Genomic DNA, 18,217 nt, shown 5'->3' with positions numbered 1-18,217 from the left:
CGGACAGCTGATCGAGCCATGGTGGCATAATGCACCGACCCCCCTAAGCCCCCCGGACCTGCGGGTGCACGAAAGAACATCCTGTCAGACCATCACTCAGAGCCTTGATCTCATGCTGCTCTACCCCAGCCCGATGCAGCAAACCCTCTGTATAACCAGACTGCCTGGCCCGTAATGAAATCTTCCCCGTGCCTACCCTTGCCTGGTTTTCCAGAAAGGAATGGGATTGAAAAGCGTTTTTATCCACTGATCTGTGGGAAGCAGGAAGCTCCCTGTGGATTCAGACAGCCAGCCTGAGGTATGTCTTTAGCTGAAGGGATGCTCTCCAGACCTCAGACTCGAAAACCACTGAAGAACTGGGCAGAGTTTTAAGCACACAACCTTCCCAATCCCTCTCAGAGGTTTTCCACTCCATGCAGGACGCAAGTGCTGTGCACAATAGCCCTTCCAAAGCCCAGTTTTCCATGGCGGGCATTCACACCGACTCCTCCCCCTCAGAGATATTCCCCTTGTTCTCAGCAGAGATGGAATTAATTCGTTTCCCTCCCGTGACCAGACATGTAGTTTCAGGTATTTCGCACTCCTCTGCCAGTGTTTCAACTTTTGCTGGAACTGGATAAAAGTACAAAAGTACTGGTGAGGGAGACTGGGAAACATGACAGGCCAGGAGCATACCACACCTGTCCAACTTGCTTCAGAAAACAAAACTAAAAAAACCCAGTGTTCTGCCATAATCTAGCCTCATGATCTTTCAGCGGTGACACCGTTATTTAAGCTCATCAAATAGTTAAATCTCTGACATGGCTAACTGTAATTAAATTCATCTTGTAAATGACTACGCTGGATCATAGAGAAAGTTAATAAGAGGTCCTGGCAGGGAATCAGCCATGCAGTCGGAGCTCAGGAGCACCTGCCAGCAAGCAATTTCTGCTTGCTTTTAACAAACTGTGCCTCAAAATAAAATGAAAAAAGAGCTACCTGGTGATGGTGAGTTGGGATAGGTATTTGGTAGGCGAAAAACATAATAAATATAGGAAGCGAGAAGGCTGTTTCTGCCATGCTGGTCCTGGTTTCCATCCAAGTTCTTGTGAAGTCTGTTTATGATTGATGCCATCGCTTCAAAGGATGCTTGGCCCAGGTTAACTGAAAGCAATAAGTGAGGAGTTTGGTTTAGACTGCGGCAAAGCCTGAAATGTGCATTTCCTCCACCTTCTAAAAGATAAATGGTGAAGCTTGTTAAGAGTCTAGCAAGCATTTCTCATGAAAAACTGAACCTGGTTTTGGAAGTAGGTCTAATAAACAGCTTGTCAGGAAGACAGGTGTTGCAGTGATAAGCTTCCACTTTTCTAATAAAAAATATAATGAATTTAGGCCTGATTTCTGGAATCAGCCCAATTTTGGTCATCAACTGCAATGGTAACAAGATCAAGTCCTTGTTTAATTGATGGACAATATCCTTTGGGCATTTATCATACTTTTCTGGGTTAATTATTTCCTCCATTTAAGCCTTCACCAAAATAGAAACGGTATCGAAAAGAACAATTCCATTCTGTCCTGGAAAAAAAATCTGTTCTAAAAATGAGCACAGAAACCTACACACGGACTGAGGTAAATATTCTAAACAAATTACGAATGAAGCAGGCAGCAGCTGGAGACTGTAAAACTTAGGTCTTTTAAAAACGAGGCACTAATGTCCTCGATGCTCCATCCGGGCAAACTAAACCAACACAAAACAAAGAGTGAGAGAGCTTTAAAATGTCAAACAAAAGTTCAAACAAAATCTTCCCCAGAAAGAAAACCTTTCTAAAATAAATGATTGCTGTTTTTAAAGCAGTCTTAAACACCTACATTCCATCATATCCAAACTCAAGTTTCCTACAAAAAATCCCAACTGCTGTTTTAAATTCTAAGGACCTAATCCTGACTTTCACTTAAGGTTTTTGTTGGTACTGCCAGAGCATGGCCCATAACAGGGAGCAAAAGGAGGGATTATTCACACTGACAGTATCAGATCCACAACTTCGAGGAACACGGAGCATGTGTATCTTCTCCTCTTACCAACTTCAAGATTTTTCAAGGTGACTAGTAAGGTTGAAATTCTCAGTTTCTGAATGTCAGCATGGAAACACCCGAACAGGCTCCAGTGATGAGAAAATGCTGAGCATCCACCTCAGGAGAATCAGGCCCCTTTCTGGCGTCTCAATTGGGACACCAGATTACTCATCATTCTTGAAAACCTCCGTATTGAATACCGCTCCATGTGTACCACCACTGATCTGGATGCCAGCATGTTTTATTTTGAAGATACATGGTATATTAGTGGCGCTAAAATAAAGCATGAACCCAGACTTTTTTTATTTCCACATAAATAGGGTAAAATTGGAAGTGTCAAACTTTCAGCTATGTAATTCTCTATAAAACTTAAATAGAATACCTATTTGGCCTGCAATGACAGGAGGTCTTACTACCAGAAGAATCAGTTTGTCAAGCAGGAGATGAAGAAATCGCACTACCGGCTCCAGCTGAGAGGAATTTAAAGCTGAAATGCTGCTCTTCAGTTCATTTTCCAAGTTGTTTTCCATAATTCTCATGTCTCCTATTCGCACAGGGAACATGTGCTCATCCAGAGCATGGACAAGTGCAAAGAACTTGTCAAGATAAGGGTCCTACACACAAGCAGAAAAACCCAATAATCAGCAAGAAGCTCCAAAAGTAACTCCACTTTCTACGGATTTGTACCTCACAGAGGGATTCTCTCCCTCATTCTTCTCTCTGACCATTTAATCTCACAAGACCAGCAGAAACTCAACATCTTTATGTCTAATTCAATTGCAATTAGCCAATGTTCAGAAGCTGTCAGGGCAAAACTAGAGGACCCACAGACTGTGTATTCTTAGAAAAACAGACAAAAAAGCGCACTGAAATCATGTTACTATTTACAGCACAAATAAAACACAAAAACCCATCAAAATGACATACTGGGGATTAATAAAACAGAAATTGAAATCATTAGTCAAAATGATTGCCATCTTTCTTTTCAAATGAAAGAAAGACAGGTGAAAACCACATGGAGAAACAGAAGAGGCAGAGGGGAAGGTAAAAACAAGAAAACATCATATGCCTGGGCTGTATGTTAGACCTGTTGTATTAAACACAACAGTCTGAGGTCTGAAAACACTGTTGGCCATTCACCCCTTGTGAATAAAGGCCAAACTGCTCGTATTTTGAAGCAGAACTTCTCAGATATACTCACAGCAGAATGTGGAATAACAGGTCTGCTGGCTCAGAACTGAAAATGAGATCGTAATTTCACTACAAGTCATTATTACACTCTTCACAGTATCAATTTTGACAGCATTTCTGCTGTCAAAAGACTATCAAAGTCTTTTTCTTTTTTTTATTACAATGGCTGCTCTTAGCATTTACCTGAGTGTGGAGGGATGATACAGCAACAACTTCTACGTTGAAAACTCCTTTGTGGTTGTCCACCCACTTCATTCCAGGGAGTGGAACCTGGAAAGATGAGCCAGGATGTGACAGAAAGCAGAGCTAAGGCTCGTGGAACTACACTTGCCTTCTTGCTGTCAGATCACAGAGAAACACACAACTGTCTAAACTTCACAGTCTTTAAGAAGTAAATAACCTCTAAGAGTTACAGACACATGTGCGCACAGGCACACTCATACGTACACATACGCTCTATCCCTTTTTAAGAGAAGTATGCTCCTGCTGATTTTAGCAGGAAGAACAACTCACCTCCGGAGAAAGCACTGAATAAGCCTGTGGAGGTTTTTCCAATGAAACAGGTAGGCAGAACTGACCAGTCTTTAACCGTCCATTCTGAAGCATCGGTATCCACTTTAAAAAGAAGGAATTAACAAAAGAAAAAACAAAAACTTTTTCAGGTTTCCTTGAACTCTGCAGGTTTCCCTGTCAAATTCTCAGTTCTGCAGTGGCCTAGGAGTTGACAGGGATGCTAAATGAACTGCAACCAAACACATTATAAATACATCCTGTGTTGAACAACAAAGACTGAAAGACACTCACGGTGTATCCAACTGGCGTCTCCAGGGGAGTGTTTTGTTTTTGTTGGCAACTGACATGGTAGAAAGTAAAAAGCAGGTGGTGGTGATCGGTTAAAGTGGCTGGAAGCTTGATCTTGATTTCCTCGTGAAAATCAGGTGATCTGTGCAAAGACCAGACCCTCAGCTGAGTCGATAATACAAACAGCGCGGTTTACGAGCTTCTGCTCAAGACTGAACCCTTTGAGCTAAGGGATCTGGAGGGAAGGAGGTATATGGGCTATCCCAAGGGATTAAAGCTTCACTTTCTGATCACCAAGGACTGGCAAAACTTTGAATATGCATTCACAGCCCACAGAATGGAAAGTGGCAGCCCCCACCTCGCACGGGCACTCAGAACCACGCTGCCCCACATGAGCAATGAACTCTTGTCTCAAGGTGGAGACCGCCACAGCCCCGACCTGTGGGACTCTCCCCCATACATCCCTCCCCAGTACAGCTACAGAGACTATCAACATGTTACGGCCAGGTTCCGCACTCCTGATGCCAGCTGCAATGCAATTATTCTCAGGATTTGTTACTGAAGCCTCAAAGGCTCCAGCAAAACAAGAAGGCAGACGCTAACATGAGTTCCTAACGTGAATCTTCACGACTACTAACCTGACGGTTGCACTTAGAGCATCTGCTGAGCTGGGCTACGTGCTCAGGCTGACAGCCCCGACACAGTGCTGATCTGTACTAGAGCGAACGCCGACCCCGGCTCCTCGTCATCCCTAATCCCTACCGTCAGCATCGACTGACGCCGCACTAGTTGTGGGTGCTGTGTGGATAGCCGCTGTTAAATAATTAACCCTGAGATGGAGCCATTGGTGAGTTACTCCACTTTCACACTGGTAACGCTTCCCTTGGGTGGAATCATCCTATCCATACGGGGCCAGGTCCCTTCACAAGCTGCCATGTGTTTTACCTGTTGTGATATACTACAGCTGTGTACGCTTCTTTGGAAAATTCAGGACAGCTAGATTTGCCAAAGATGACCTGCAAAAAAGAAAAAAACCACAGAGAAATCCACCTATAAAACTGTGCCAAGAATTCGTTCCATCATCCTGCAGAGGCATTTGCAGCTCCGCTCATGAGTCTGCGCAGCTGAGTACAGTGGCATCTCCCCGTTGCAGGCCCCTTCTCTTACGCGCAAGGCTTTACTGTCACCCAAGAGTCACCTTTCATTGTTCTGGTGTGGAAGCAAAGATGTTGTTCCAAACACAAGGGTGTCCCCTGCAAACATCTCAGGTTAAAATACTAGCTACTATAGCGTTACTTTGCAAACTCTTTATGAAATGTACTCTTTGTTCTGAAATACTGCAATTTTGTATTCCCCCAGACTTATGTATTTCAGAGAGGTTTTCTTTAACACAGGGATTTTACAACTGCAACGTGCACTCTGCCTTATCGGCACGCAGCGTTCTCACGGAGCACAGCGCTTCCCTCACCGGCATAGCATTGCTTGGGTCCTCTCCGTACATGAACTGGACTTTCACAGTGATATTCCTGGCAGACCCTTGGCGGTTGGCGAAGTTAAGGCTCTGGGGATAGACATAAAGAAGATTCCTGCGAGAGACAAAGGCATCGAGTGAGCATCTCCATGTGAGAATGAGAGGGTTCACGCCTTTATTAACGCCATTATTTAGGCCTCTATGGGAAGACTCAAAGTGAAGGGTTTGACATTTTCCATTAGCCAGAAGGTTTTCTCTTCAACACAAGTGCACACCCACAGACGCAATGTGATAGTAACCCCTTGTTTTAGACATCAAAAATCGTATCCTTTTTAACTGCCATCATATTTCGAAATAGTTCCTGTTTATAAGGGTACTTGAAAAATTTAAAAATTTAACAGTGATTCTACAACCTAAGAAGTTCAAGTGGAAAGAAAACATATGAACAGAAGAGCGCTGAGAAGTGTTTATTTGTTCCACACAGAGTGGTGGTTTCTGTTAAATACCGTCCTTGTGACCCGTCCTTTTTGGTTTTCCCTTTTGAATTGTTTTAAATCTCCTTACATCGTGCCGACTTGAGGTCACACCTCCCCTCTGAGGACAGATGAAACTAAATGGGTGTCTGTGCCTCCAGCAGATACACCACCCTTGCAGTGACTGAGATGGTGTTCCAATTCCACACCTGAATACCACACTTGGGGAAGGGTGGGGAAGCAAGAAGAGTCCGGAGCTCTGGAAAAGAGCGGGGATGGCCAGACTGGACCAGGAGCATTTCGTTTTGAGGGAACGGCCGAGGCCGCAGGTAATGCCAACACCCCCAGGTATGCGAAGAACCGCTGCAAAGACCCAAGTAATAAAGTGATTGTCACATCCACAGGGAACACGACAGGACGTAACGGGCTGAAACGGCAGCACCGGAGATTTTGGTTAAACACGAGGGAAAATGGTCTGGCTGTAAGGCTTGTTAAGCACCAGAACAAACTGCCCGGGGCGGATGCGAAATCGCCACTTTCCATTCACTTCTGAGTTCACATGAGGCAAGCAGCTGTCCAGTTTGGTTTATAGACAACCCCCCTGGAGCAGGGGACCACTTTAGAGGCCACTTCCAGGTCCATTCCTCCAAGTCTGTGCTTACTTTTAACACAACAGTGACAAGATGCAAAATTTTACAATATTTTCCATCCTCTCAGACTTCCTGACTCCTTCCCAACGAAGTGCAAGTTGGATTCACACAGTATCAGCAAAACTGTCTGTTCCACGCCCCCACCTGCCCTGTGAGCAAGTACTTTAATACCAGACAGTCACTCGCATGTTCCTAGAAAGGCAAAAAGCCAACAGCCCCTGAACCACTCTACTCAACATAATTATTCGAAGGATTTGGACTTTCTTGTGCCCCCAGACAAGTAAAAGTGTATGAATTATTGTACACCTTTAAAAAGTCAGCCTAGAAATCCCATATCCATGTCCCCCCCAGCCAGCATCACTGCCCCTCGGACACCCTGCTTCCTGCAGCTCCAACAGGAGTGACCGAGAGGGATGCTCTCCCCAGTCAGGGGAGAGGGTCACATTGCTGTCTGGCATCTCCCAGGGACAAAACACTAGCGTGTTGCATTTTGCTCAGATGCTGAAGCAACCAATTCTGTAACAAGCCCTGGCTTGTAAAGCAGGAGGTGAAAGAGGTTCCCTTCCTCTCCGACCCCCTCGGGGAACTATTCAGTGAATCTGAACACAATCTGTAAGTCGTTTCCAACTGTTCCTTGTCCCAGAGAGACGAGACAACAGATGGGCTCAGAAAACTGCAGCGAGGAGCACAGCAGGACAACATTTGAAGTGTAATAAAGCAGCCACTACTGAGAGCTGGAAATAGACTGACAAGAAGACGACCCTTTTTTGGATTGTCAGGAGGGCAGTGACTTGGTTGCTCAGTGAAGGTACCTGGTGCCTCTGAGATGCCATGGGCAGCCGAACCACCAGCGCTGGGCTCATCCTCCCGGCGCGGCAGCTGGGAAGGTGGGCTGCCCTACCCTGCCTGACACTGCGCTACACGTCAATGTTTCAGCAGATGAATCCCACCCCGGGACTTGTTTCTGATGGGAACTCCATGTGCTCCCCAACACCCGTGGGCACTCCCGTCCGGACAGACACAGGCTAATGTTTGTGCTAAGGCATCCTCTAGGAAAAAGGCACCTCCTCTAGGCCAGCACCTCTATAGAGGCAACACCTCTACAGGGGGCAACACCTCTATAGGGTAGCCCAGCTGTACAGCTCCAGAAGGCTACACAGGGCAGCACCCAACCACCGGTGTGCACCCCCGTCCGGACAGACACAGGCTAATGTTTGTGCTAAGGCATCCTCTAGGAAAAAGGCACCTCCTTAGGCCAGCACCTCTATAGAGGGCAACACCTCTATAGGGCAGCCCAGCTGTACAGCTCCAGAAGGCTACACAGGGCAGCATCATGAAGCCAGGCTCTTTTTCACCCCTCCAGGCAGAGGAATATGCTTAGCTGGCATGTGGGAATTTCTTCCCTTTCAAGTCCTTCATGGTGAATTAAGTTTTTGAATCCCATCCCCATTGGTCACTTTCCTTTAATCAATGTTCTCTTACTATTTCAGAGGGGGCCTGAGCAGTTTTTGTGACTCCACTAAATTACTTTGCGCTGGCATGAATACATTCGCTCCTTGATGTTCTTTTTTAAATGAAAATGGATATGAAAATTTACTCTGAAGTGTACATTGCTCATAAAACTTTTATTAAGTATTATTAATGCTTAAGAGAAGGATTTAATGTATTTGTGAAGGCAGGCTACAGGATCCCTATATTAAAGCCAGTCTTATCCTTAGCAATGATTTATGCTGAAGAGCAGAGGCGAGCCTAAACCACGCCTGCAGTTCTCTGACCACCTCTTCTGCTGGGGTTTGGCCTCCCGGGAGCAAAGAAGACATTTCACCAATTTGATGCCACCCGAGAAAGAGGGTCCTAGAGACTTACAAGAAGATATTAGAGCTGATTTTACATGTCAGGCAGGGCTTTTGCTGCATCCTTAACAACATGCACTGGAGGAAATGTACAGGTTGTTCCCCTTTTCATTGCCTTTCTAGGCCCTGCCATGCAAAAGGCTCCGAGGGTGATTATTCTGCATTTCATTAGGAAGAAGCTCATGTTGCTTAGGGCAGTTCAGATACACATACCCCACTGTAAGACAGGGGAGAGTTGGATGCTTCGTCCTGTTCAGGCAGCTTCTCTCCAGACAGTTTCCTGCTATAAGCACCACACTTTTGTTGAGAACTTACCATATAGAGAGGGGAAAAAACATCCCCCGCTTGCACATCAGAATGGGATCTCAAATGAAAATTCCTATTTTACCTTACCCTGAATAGGTAAAAGCTGCAGAACTTCCTGCCTGCCATAAGCACAGTTACAGGAGGCATGGAAAGAGACTCATGGCTGAACACCCGATAGGAACACTATAAATCTCTTCAGGCACCGATGCCACTGCCTAAGAGCCACCCTGGGAGGCTGACTTCTCAGAAAAGGGTAACAGGAGGGAAACCCTCTGATTCACCACATTTCTCCAGTTCTCACCTTATTATCTGTGTGCACAAGTACCTGGGCTCAGCAGACGTCACCAGATAGCAGAGGTGTAGATTAAAGGCCCAGCAGCTCTGATGCTTACCAAGGCAATGCAAGTGGCCTGGCACTGAACGCAGCCTTCAGAAACCACGAGACGACAGCCCAAACCCTTTACTACACACAGGCAGTGGGAAGCGAGAGGAGAGAGCAACTTTCTGCTGGGCAGGCATCGTGGGGAGGTCACATACCAGGGGGTTCAATGCTGTATAGAAGGGATTGACCATGAAAATAACACTGCAACGCCAACAACCATGCTAAGTATGCACAGATTAAACAAAAGGGCTGCTGGTCCTTACGCTTCCAGGTAACAGCTACTCTTTGAAGATACTATTTGCAGATTTCTATCAGTAAAAGTTTTAGCCAGAAGCTTTAAACCCAAGGATTCGTGTCTGGAGCTTTTATTAAAATGCTATGCAAAATGTATGCAAAGCTTATACCATTATCTCAAACAGACCTCAAAAGTACTTTTACCTCCATAAAACGAACGGCTAAAGTGCAAAGGCTTCCCAAGCCATGGAAATAATGGCACCGGGCATGCCTCTAAACATTTATATAACGTGATCGCAGCCATTTTGCAAAATCCTTCATAAAGGTATTAAAACATCAGGAGCTGATCCTAACTCTTAGAGGGAATGTCTAACTGTTATGAAAATTCCCCTTTTCAGTAAAACCCAGAGACCTTTTTCTTCACTTTATTCCTACTATAAAAATCATTTAAAGCCCGTTTAATAAGGGTCACCCAGGTACAAGACAGATCTTCCGGATCATGTTTGTTATATCCATCTTGAGCGCACTAACAGCTCTCAGAGGCAGGATTCCTCCCTGGGGTTTCCCCAGCCCCTGAATCTTACAGCTTAACCATAGCAGCAGCTTTTCTCCGCTCTGCTTTCCTGCATCCTGCTTTTCTTACGGACTCTGTGACAGTTGTGACACCTAAGGGGTATTTTGTAGTAAGCTTGACTTCACTGGCACTGGTGCTCATTTGCAAAGGTGCTTGGCAGCCACTCAAGCTTTTTTAATATTTGACTTCAGAGCATTTTGACTGCCCTTCCCATTTGGAAAACAAACCTTTCTAAAGGGTAGTGTCATCCCCCAGCTTGCCGAGTTACCCTGCACCAGCTGAGCCGTGACAGCTGCGGCACAGGAAGGGGCAGCGCACAGTGACCCGCCGGAACCTCCCAAGCTGCACCAACCTGCTAAATGATCTCCAGTTGCTTGGTTATTGCTATTTCTGGAGTAACTTCCTATGTTTTTTTGAAGACTAAGCCAAGAATAAAGATTTTTGGAGGTGGTGGGGTTAGGAAAAATTCAAAACCATTTAAAACAAAACTGAGAAAAGACTTCTTGTAAGAAATAGCTAAAACAACAAAAAATTACTCATTTGAAACGCTGTAAAACCAGAGCCACTCAAGTACTTTGAAGTGGATCGCAGAAAGTCTATACTTCTTTTGTTTTTTTCATTTTGCAACCAGTTCTTCAAGTTTTGCAGCCCAAAACCCCTGTGTCAGATACCAGAAGCTGCACTTTGTTCCCTATCACAGAGCAGTGTCGGGCCCAGATAAAAAACATGCCTAAACTTTGTCTACACACGTGAAACTCCAATGAGTTTCCCTGCAGAAATTACAAATCCTTCCAAAGCACGTGCTTATCCTACTTTTTTAAACACTGGTAGTGTTTAAATAGGGCTGTCAGGTATTATGTATCTTGGTCTACCATTCAAAGCAAAAACTATGGAACCTTTCAAAGTTAAAGCGTTAAGAACCAGAACAACTTCCCACAAGGGTACAATCTAAGTGCCGTAAGTGCTGTCCAGGTCCTGTTGTGCTTTGGTTTTATTTACTCATTTGAACAGCTCTTCACACATTCCGGTTGGTATTACCAAATGAGGAAATGCTGCAGGAATGATGCCGCAAAGCAAACCCTCCAGGCTGATCACTGTCCCATGAATAACCCTAATTGTTCTCACGCTTTTTCAGACAGATTTTTAGTAAGGTTGAGTAAGCACTGATTTGATGAGTTTCTTTGGAAACCAACCTGAAAAAATGCAGATTTTTAATAGGGCAGAGACAGCCTTCCACTGAACAGCTTCTCAGACTAGAACCTCGTGGACATCCCTTGTGCAAGCACTCAGCCTTGCCAAAGCCAGGTCTCTGGAACCCCATGCCATGCACATCAGGGAATTCATCATGATAAACACTCATTATCACAATAAAATTAAGAATAAAAATAGTGATTATCATTTAATTCCTACTTGCTAGACTTTTACACGTGGAGTTAAAATACAGTGCCAATAAAAAAGGCAAAGCAGAACAGATTAAACGGTATTTCATGTTAGCAAAATTCCTTGTTCAGTGCTGTCTCCATGCAGACTGAGCTTCCCAGCTGCATCACTAGACTATTTTTACTTCACTCTGCCTGATGAAACAGCTACCCAGCCCAACCACAATACCGCCCAGAAGCACTTGATTCAGGAACACAGCAGACTCCCCACTGCCCAACGCCAACGGAATGCTTACCCGCTGAATAAGCAGCACCAACCACAATAAACCTGAATCTCTGCTCTGGGGAGACCTCCCTGCAGTTCTGTGTCCAGCTCTGGGGCCCAAACAGCAGGAGGACACGGAGCTGTAGAAGCGAGTCCAGAGGAGGCTCCGGAGATGCTTCGAGAGCTGGAGGCCCTCTGCCATGGGGACAGGCTGGGGGAGTTGGGGGGTTCAGCCTGGAGAAAGGAAGGCTCTGGGGAGACCTTAGAGCCCCTTCCAGTGCCTGAAGGGGCTGCAAGAAAGGGGGGGGGGCTTTTCCTAAGGGCAGGGAGTGACAGGACAAGGGGTCATGGGTTTAAATTGAAAGTGGGCAGATTGAGATGGGACATCAGGAAGAAATTCTTCCCGGAGAGGGCGGGGAGGCACTGGAACAGGCTGCCCAGAGAAGCTGTGGATGCCCCATCCCTGGGAGTGCCCAAGGCCAGGCTGGATGAGGCTTGGAGCAACCTGGTCTAGTGGAAGGGGTCCCTGCCCCTGGCAGGGGGGGGGACTAGGGGGGCTTTAAGGTCCCTTCCCACCCAAACCGCTCTGTGATGCTATGAATACTTTCACATTATTTAACTATGGGTGAGGAGGTTACCTGAGTATTATCAGCCCTTCATCACACATATAACAGAGATCCTTTGCAGAACAGGACATCTATTTTACAGTACTTGCAGACTTGCTTTTATGTAGTGTGAATCTTAAACAGTAAGGAGAATGGTCAGGTGAGAAATATAAGTGAGATTATTTATCTCACTCACCTCTAGAAAGCAGCTCTTAAAAAATAAGTTTTATATGGTGTAAATTACTGCACAAACCTTAACATAGTAGAATCACATCCAGGCAATCTCTGGACCTAATTCCCTCTTTCTCACTTAATCTGAACTAGATGACAAGTAAATCCACTGCAGCACAATGAGTTACATCAGAAAATGGTACAAGATGAGAACCAAGTTGTGTGAATCATCTGGGAGTATTTTCCCCTCCCATAGCTTATCAAGTTGCTGCACAACCTGAAACACAGCATCCAGTGCTCTTAAGTACGGTAAACCCTTTTATACTCCTGAGGCAATAAAAAGAATCATACAACACAAACAAGAAGCAATTTAGGCCCTTATCAAGATTATGACCCAAAATTAATCTATTAAAAAGCGGTGTGTAAAAAACACCACGCCATCAATAACATTTTATAACAGAAGGTCTGGCAGATGGAAAAGTTCAGAACCAGTTTAATCAGCAACATGCCCGTCTCTCTTCCCAGATATCAACCTACATTCAAGAGAGGTTACATTCGTTCAAATACACACAGTTTAATGATCAACTCTTTGGTCTGCCTCTTCGAAAATGAAGAGGTGTAAGAGCAGTATAAATAGATCAAATTCTTCAACCCAGGACAGTCACACAGCAGAAACTGTTAGCAGGAAAAGTCTCTGCATCCTGAACAACCAAAGCATATCTCAGGAGCAGAAAACATGAAAATCATTCTGGTCTTTCTATTCATTGCCTCACTTGCTCTTTTGGCTAGAGCTGAGAAGGATTATTCCTCCTTGGATTCTGCTGCGTCTCCCGAGACGAAGTCAAGATTTGCCATGCTAGATGATGTACGAATCTTAGCCAATGGACTCCTCCAGCTTGGGCATGGTCTTAAAGACTTTGTCCATAAGACGAAGGGGCAGATGAATGACATCTTTCAAAAACTTTACATTTTTGATAGGTCTTTCTATGAGCTCTCCCTGCAAACCAGTGAAATCAAAGAAGAAGAAGAACAGCTCAGACAAACTACGGCCAGACTGCAAATCAACAATGAAGAGATAAAGAATCTCTCACAGGAGATGAATTCGAAGATTGAGGACCTCATACAAAACAAAATCCAGCTACAAGAGAAAGTATGGGGACTGGAAGACAAAGTCACAAAACTGGCCATTATCCAGCCTTCAGTGCAAGACACAAAAGAAATTTCTTCACTCAAAGTAAGTAGACTTGTGAAAGCCGCTGACACAAAGCCAAAGTAAACGGTAATGCTGTTATCGGTAGTTATGCAAGAGCAGCTCATGTTTCCCTGCATCTTCACTGATAAATCACTGCAATGGTCTTAAAAGAATCAGCATCTTAATCTGAAATATTGTTTATTTTACAGTAAAATTCCCCAGTGAAATCAGTGGGAAAATGGTGAAATTATAAGGCTCACTATCTTCTTCGGTATTTTTCAGCAAATCAGTTTTAAGAAATTCTGTGATAATGATTTAAAAACTTTCAGTCAGGAAAGTGATGTGATTACTGAGCTCATAGGTTTGTACATCATCAGCTCATGACAAATCGATGCACTGGAAAAAGCCTGCTCAGTAGAAAACCAGGAAGTTTAAACCCTTCAAGAGGGATATTTATAGTACCTATATGACCTCCATGACCAAAGAACCCTGCAAGTGTTAATAGACTCAGTGTCAGTACAGTGCAAGTATTTAGATGGGCACAAGGTTTCTTATGGAAAAGGATGTATTAACTGTATTTTCCAGAAGCATTAATAAGGCTAAGAACTCATGTGAGAAAATACTGGGTATGCCTTTCAAAGCAAAAAGATGAATCCAGATCTCCTAAATCCCAAGTTAATATCCTAAATGCTGGGAATCATTCCCTTTTTTGACTGGTGGCATACATTTAGTTTGAATCAAGGGCCAACTTCACAGAACGTTAATTGTTCTGGACAATCAAATGGAAGGAAAATAACAACAACAAAAGGTTGTGAAGGTCTTCTGCTGCTTCTAACCACAACCCCCCTCCCTCCCTGTCCTCAGGCTTTTGTGGAGCAGCAGGATAACCACATCAAGCAACTTCTCAAAATTGTAGAGGATCAGCACGTGCAACTTGACAGACAGCACAATCAAATAATGGATCTGGAGGACAAGGTACAGGAACCATCTCCATTTCTCTTTTCACAACTGGTCATCTCCCCTAGCACTGAAGGAGCCAATGGCCAACCATCCACTCGGGTCAGCCATCCCTCGTGTTCACAGTTTGTGGGCGTAGGGGAGGGTACAAACAATTTTGACTGCAAACACATACCTCTTTGGGGGAGAGACTGCTGTGTGCCAGGCAGGGGGCTACGGCCAGGGCCAACAGTGACCAAGAACACAGCTCTGAACAGTCTATAGAGCCAGGCTGCTCTATTGTTTCTGACTGGGTTTTCTCCTCTTATTATCTATCATATTATTGTTCTCCCATTGGTCTTCTGAGTATCAATTACTTCCTATCTCTTTCTTCTTTTCCAATATTCACTCCAATAGGGAGCCACGTTCTGCAGTTCAACACGTGTCACCGTAACGCTGGGTACAACCAACACGCTCCCATTTAGTTTATTCCTAAGAGGAGGCTATAAAAGGAAAATGCATTTCCGCCTAAGGAATGTGGGTTCTTTAGATGTTGGTATTATTTGTCTAAGTGATGTCATCCGAGGAAATAAGTTAAACCGAGGAAATAAGTTAAACCTGTTGGCCCATTAAGGTGCACCTCGTGAGAACGGGTCATTTACTCGCCTCACGAACCCTACCTTGTTTGAGCAGAGGCACAACTGACATTCACGCAACTGGAATCCACCAGTGCGGTTCCACAGTTATTTTTATGTTGCAGATTGAGGATCCTAAAGGATTACATTCACAATCAAAATAATTCTCTGCACGACACTGTTTGGCTTGCTACACGAATCTCATCATTTGAGAGTCTTGGGAAATTAACAGTCTGTAATCACGGCTCTTTCAGCTAAACCACATAGAGCTCCAGGAACTCGCAGAGAACTCCTTCCCGGGGGAGCAAACAGAACCAGAAGGCATCTCCTTCCCTGTGCGCAACGCCACGGCTGTGACGTACAAATCTGATGGTGAGACCTCGTCTCGCAGACGGGACTGCACGATGCCTTGCTTTCAGGAATCTCTGTAAAATTTTTGTGGGGGTTTTTAATAGTCAAAGACTAAAAGCAAAAAGAGCTGTGGAAAGGAGCTGGATGCCACGCTTTGGAAAATGCTGACATCTATTTAGCCCCACTATCCGTGTACTTGTTTCTGGGGTGGCATACAGAAACAGCGACCAATAATGCCGCAATGCTGTCCTCAGCCTCCTTCACCCCTTGTCAACACGTGCTGTGACCATCCTGCCACTGGCACGTCTGACGCTCTCGATGACTGCCTTGGGGCGTATGAACAGAACTAGTTTGCTTCCCACTGGCTAATTCTAAGATTTGGAGGAGCTTTCTTTAAAGCCAAGAGGCATCATCCAACTGTGGCAATGGGAATGGTATTTATTGGGAACTTTACAAGTGGTAGAAAAGTCCATTTGCCAGAGTCTAGTCTTAGGCCTTACAGACTTTCAAAAACTCTCTAAATTGAAACACTGCCAAACATAAAAAATATAGGTGGACCAACCTACATAAAACCTGGCAACTGCACTACCAATCTCAAAGAAGTTGGTCCATTCCTGGGCATTTATTGTAAAATACAAATCATCACAAAGATTGTTCCAGTTTTTGTTTTGGCTCTATCCCATATAGAAATTCAAGTTGCAAAGCCGGATCTAAAGTTTACCACATCCAAACCAGGATTTGTAACGGCCTGCTGCTCACTTTCCAGGTGCTGCTCTTGACTGCACTGCTCTCTACAACAGCGGCACGCGGTCCAGTGGTGTCTACACTATTAAGCCCAACGGCTCAGAAGCTTTCGATGTCTACTGTGAAGTGAAACTTGGTAAGACAACTATGCCAGCAACAGTCTAACTTTCGCAGAAGTAGTTTCTTATAAGCCAAAAAAACTTCCTCATCCCAAAGTACACACAAACTTCTCACGCTTTATGTATCCTCTTACTGGCCTGTCTGTGCTCTGACCTCAGGTTTCCCGTATCCTGAAGTCTCCTTAACACTGCTTTCATTCTTTACACACTTCTTGCTTATACCAAGGAAAGAACTTTCAACCGTGTGACATAAATTAAGTATATTAAAAAAACCAAGTCCCTTTAGCTAATGAAAATGGCAATTATAATAGCCATTATATTGCAACCGCAAATAGCTTTTCCGAATAAAAGCAAAAAGGAAATAGTAAACACCTTAGTAAAATTTTGTTTCATCAACAAGGGTTATTGCTTGAGACTTAGACATACCAAACTAACCCAAAGAGGCGAGTCCTGGAGACAGGATTCCTGGATGATGTTTGGATGAGTCTGTAGCTACGTATCATATAGGTCCAGAATTGTCAGGGCCAGAATGCACAGCACCTCCCCGTTAGTCTGTTCCTTTTGCCACTACCCAGAGGTCCCCCAGCATTTGGCCAGTTCACTGTGTTTTTCAGGCTGCAACGCTGCATCCTGCAGTGTTGCTCTGTGCGTGTCCTGCTCAGCTTCCCCGCACGCTCCCTTCTCCACAGCTACCTGGGGAGCCTGGGAACAGACCGACAGGAACGTGGCAGGGCAGCGTCATTTGTTCGGATGAGTAAACAGAGCAGCATGGGGTTGCCCTGTGCAAAAAGCTCCTTTGCTTACATTTGTTGAAACAAGGGTGTCATGACCTGGTCAGGAGGAAGACCCCACGCCCTAGTATGGGCACGGCCTCCAACGCTTCCTGCCTTCCATGGAGTCACGTTCCCAGCCGCCAAGCACTATCAGCAGAGGCAGTCTGACCATCTAATCTAATGTCTGGCACATTTCATATCTCTTTTTTATCATCTGCTCTATGTCGGTGTTTCTCAGCCCTCACAAAGAAATGAAACCCAGTTAAGGCAGCTCAACAAAACCAGACCAGTGAGCTGAGTCACCGCGAGTGCGGCAGAGGACACGTGAATGGCCCCACCTTCTCCTCAGCTGCACCCACTCAAATTTCTTTCACGAAGATTTAGGCTCTCATTCTGCCTCGAAACTGGAGCACACACGGGCACGCTCACGGACAGTTAATAAGGCCAAGATGAGTTGAGCATCTGCTCTCCGTACAGCCGAGAGGCTTTACAGCTCCGCACACGTGCACTCAGGTCTGCTGCAAAATGCAGCGCAAATGGGATTCCTATGGAGCTCCCTTCAATGCAAACCCTTTCTCTTCTCCACTGCAGCAGTGAACGAGCTCGCACGAGAGCAGCCCCCGCAGAGCAGTCTGTAGCTCAGCGGCTGACGGCCTCAGTTGCTATCCATCTCCCCTCTCAGGCTTTAAACACTTAAGCCAGTCTCCTGACTTATCTCCCCTTCGCTTCTGCAGGCAGCGCCTGGACTGTAATCCAGAACAGAGTGGACGGATCACTAGGTTTCAATCAAACCTGGGATGCCTATACGAACGGTTTTGGTGACCTCAATGGTAAACATGCCTTTTTTTGTGTCTTTTCTTTGTATCAGTTGATTTGAGAAGCTGAGTCTTCTTAGGGAAAGGTGTTCCCATGAGAGCAGACAAAACCAGCAGTCAGATCTGAACAGCTCACCTAGCTGGGAGAACACCAGAAAATGGAACCCGGTAAAATTCTCAAAGACATACTTTAAAACCTGTGGTTAGAAACTTGCTGAATCAAGGCCAGAATATTTACATTTATT

At 45.0% G+C, this 18,217-nt stretch overlaps 2 protein-coding genes across 2 annotated transcripts in view; one reads left to right on the top strand and one right to left on the bottom strand.

Annotated features, from left to right (window-relative positions):
- The window catches only part of LOC104507252 (dedicator of cytokinesis protein 7-like), a gene marked incomplete at its 3' end in the record, with an annotated part of 20,172 nt that extends 12,671 nt beyond the window's left edge, over positions 1-7,501 (bottom strand). The window contains exons 1-9 of the mRNA XM_010148471.1: positions 7,451-7,501; positions 5,513-5,605; positions 4,990-5,060; positions 4,048-4,186; positions 3,757-3,858; positions 3,427-3,513; positions 2,435-2,666; positions 979-1,143; positions 6-58 (exon numbers count right to left, since the gene is read on the bottom strand). Coding sequence (XP_010146773.1) covers positions 6-58; positions 979-1,143; positions 2,435-2,666; positions 3,427-3,513; positions 3,757-3,858; positions 4,048-4,186; positions 4,990-5,060; positions 5,513-5,605; positions 7,451-7,501 — 993 coding nt within the window. The remainder of the gene's footprint in view (positions 1-5; positions 59-978; positions 1,144-2,434; positions 2,667-3,426; positions 3,514-3,756; positions 3,859-4,047; positions 4,187-4,989; positions 5,061-5,512; positions 5,606-7,450) is intronic.
- Positions 7,502-13,075: 5,574 nt separating this feature from the next.
- LOC104507251 (angiopoietin-related protein 3-like) lies at positions 13,076-17,987 on the top strand (the record flags this gene model as incomplete). Its single annotated transcript, XM_010148470.1, has 5 exons — positions 13,076-13,641; positions 14,464-14,574; positions 15,425-15,542; positions 16,288-16,401; positions 17,892-17,987. Coding segments are annotated over exons 1-5 (937 nt in total), but the record flags the coding sequence as incomplete, so codon positions are not given.
- Between the last annotated feature and the right edge of the window lie 230 nt (positions 17,988-18,217).

This window comes from Eurypyga helias, unplaced genomic scaffold (assembly GCF_000690775.1).
Source record: "Eurypyga helias isolate BGI_N326 unplaced genomic scaffold, ASM69077v1 scaffold10683, whole genome shotgun sequence".
NCBI lineage: Eukaryota > Metazoa > Chordata > Aves > Eurypygiformes > Eurypygidae > Eurypyga > Eurypyga helias.
Note: the sequence above shows the minus strand (reverse complement) of the source record. Positions and strands in the feature narration are given on the sequence as shown.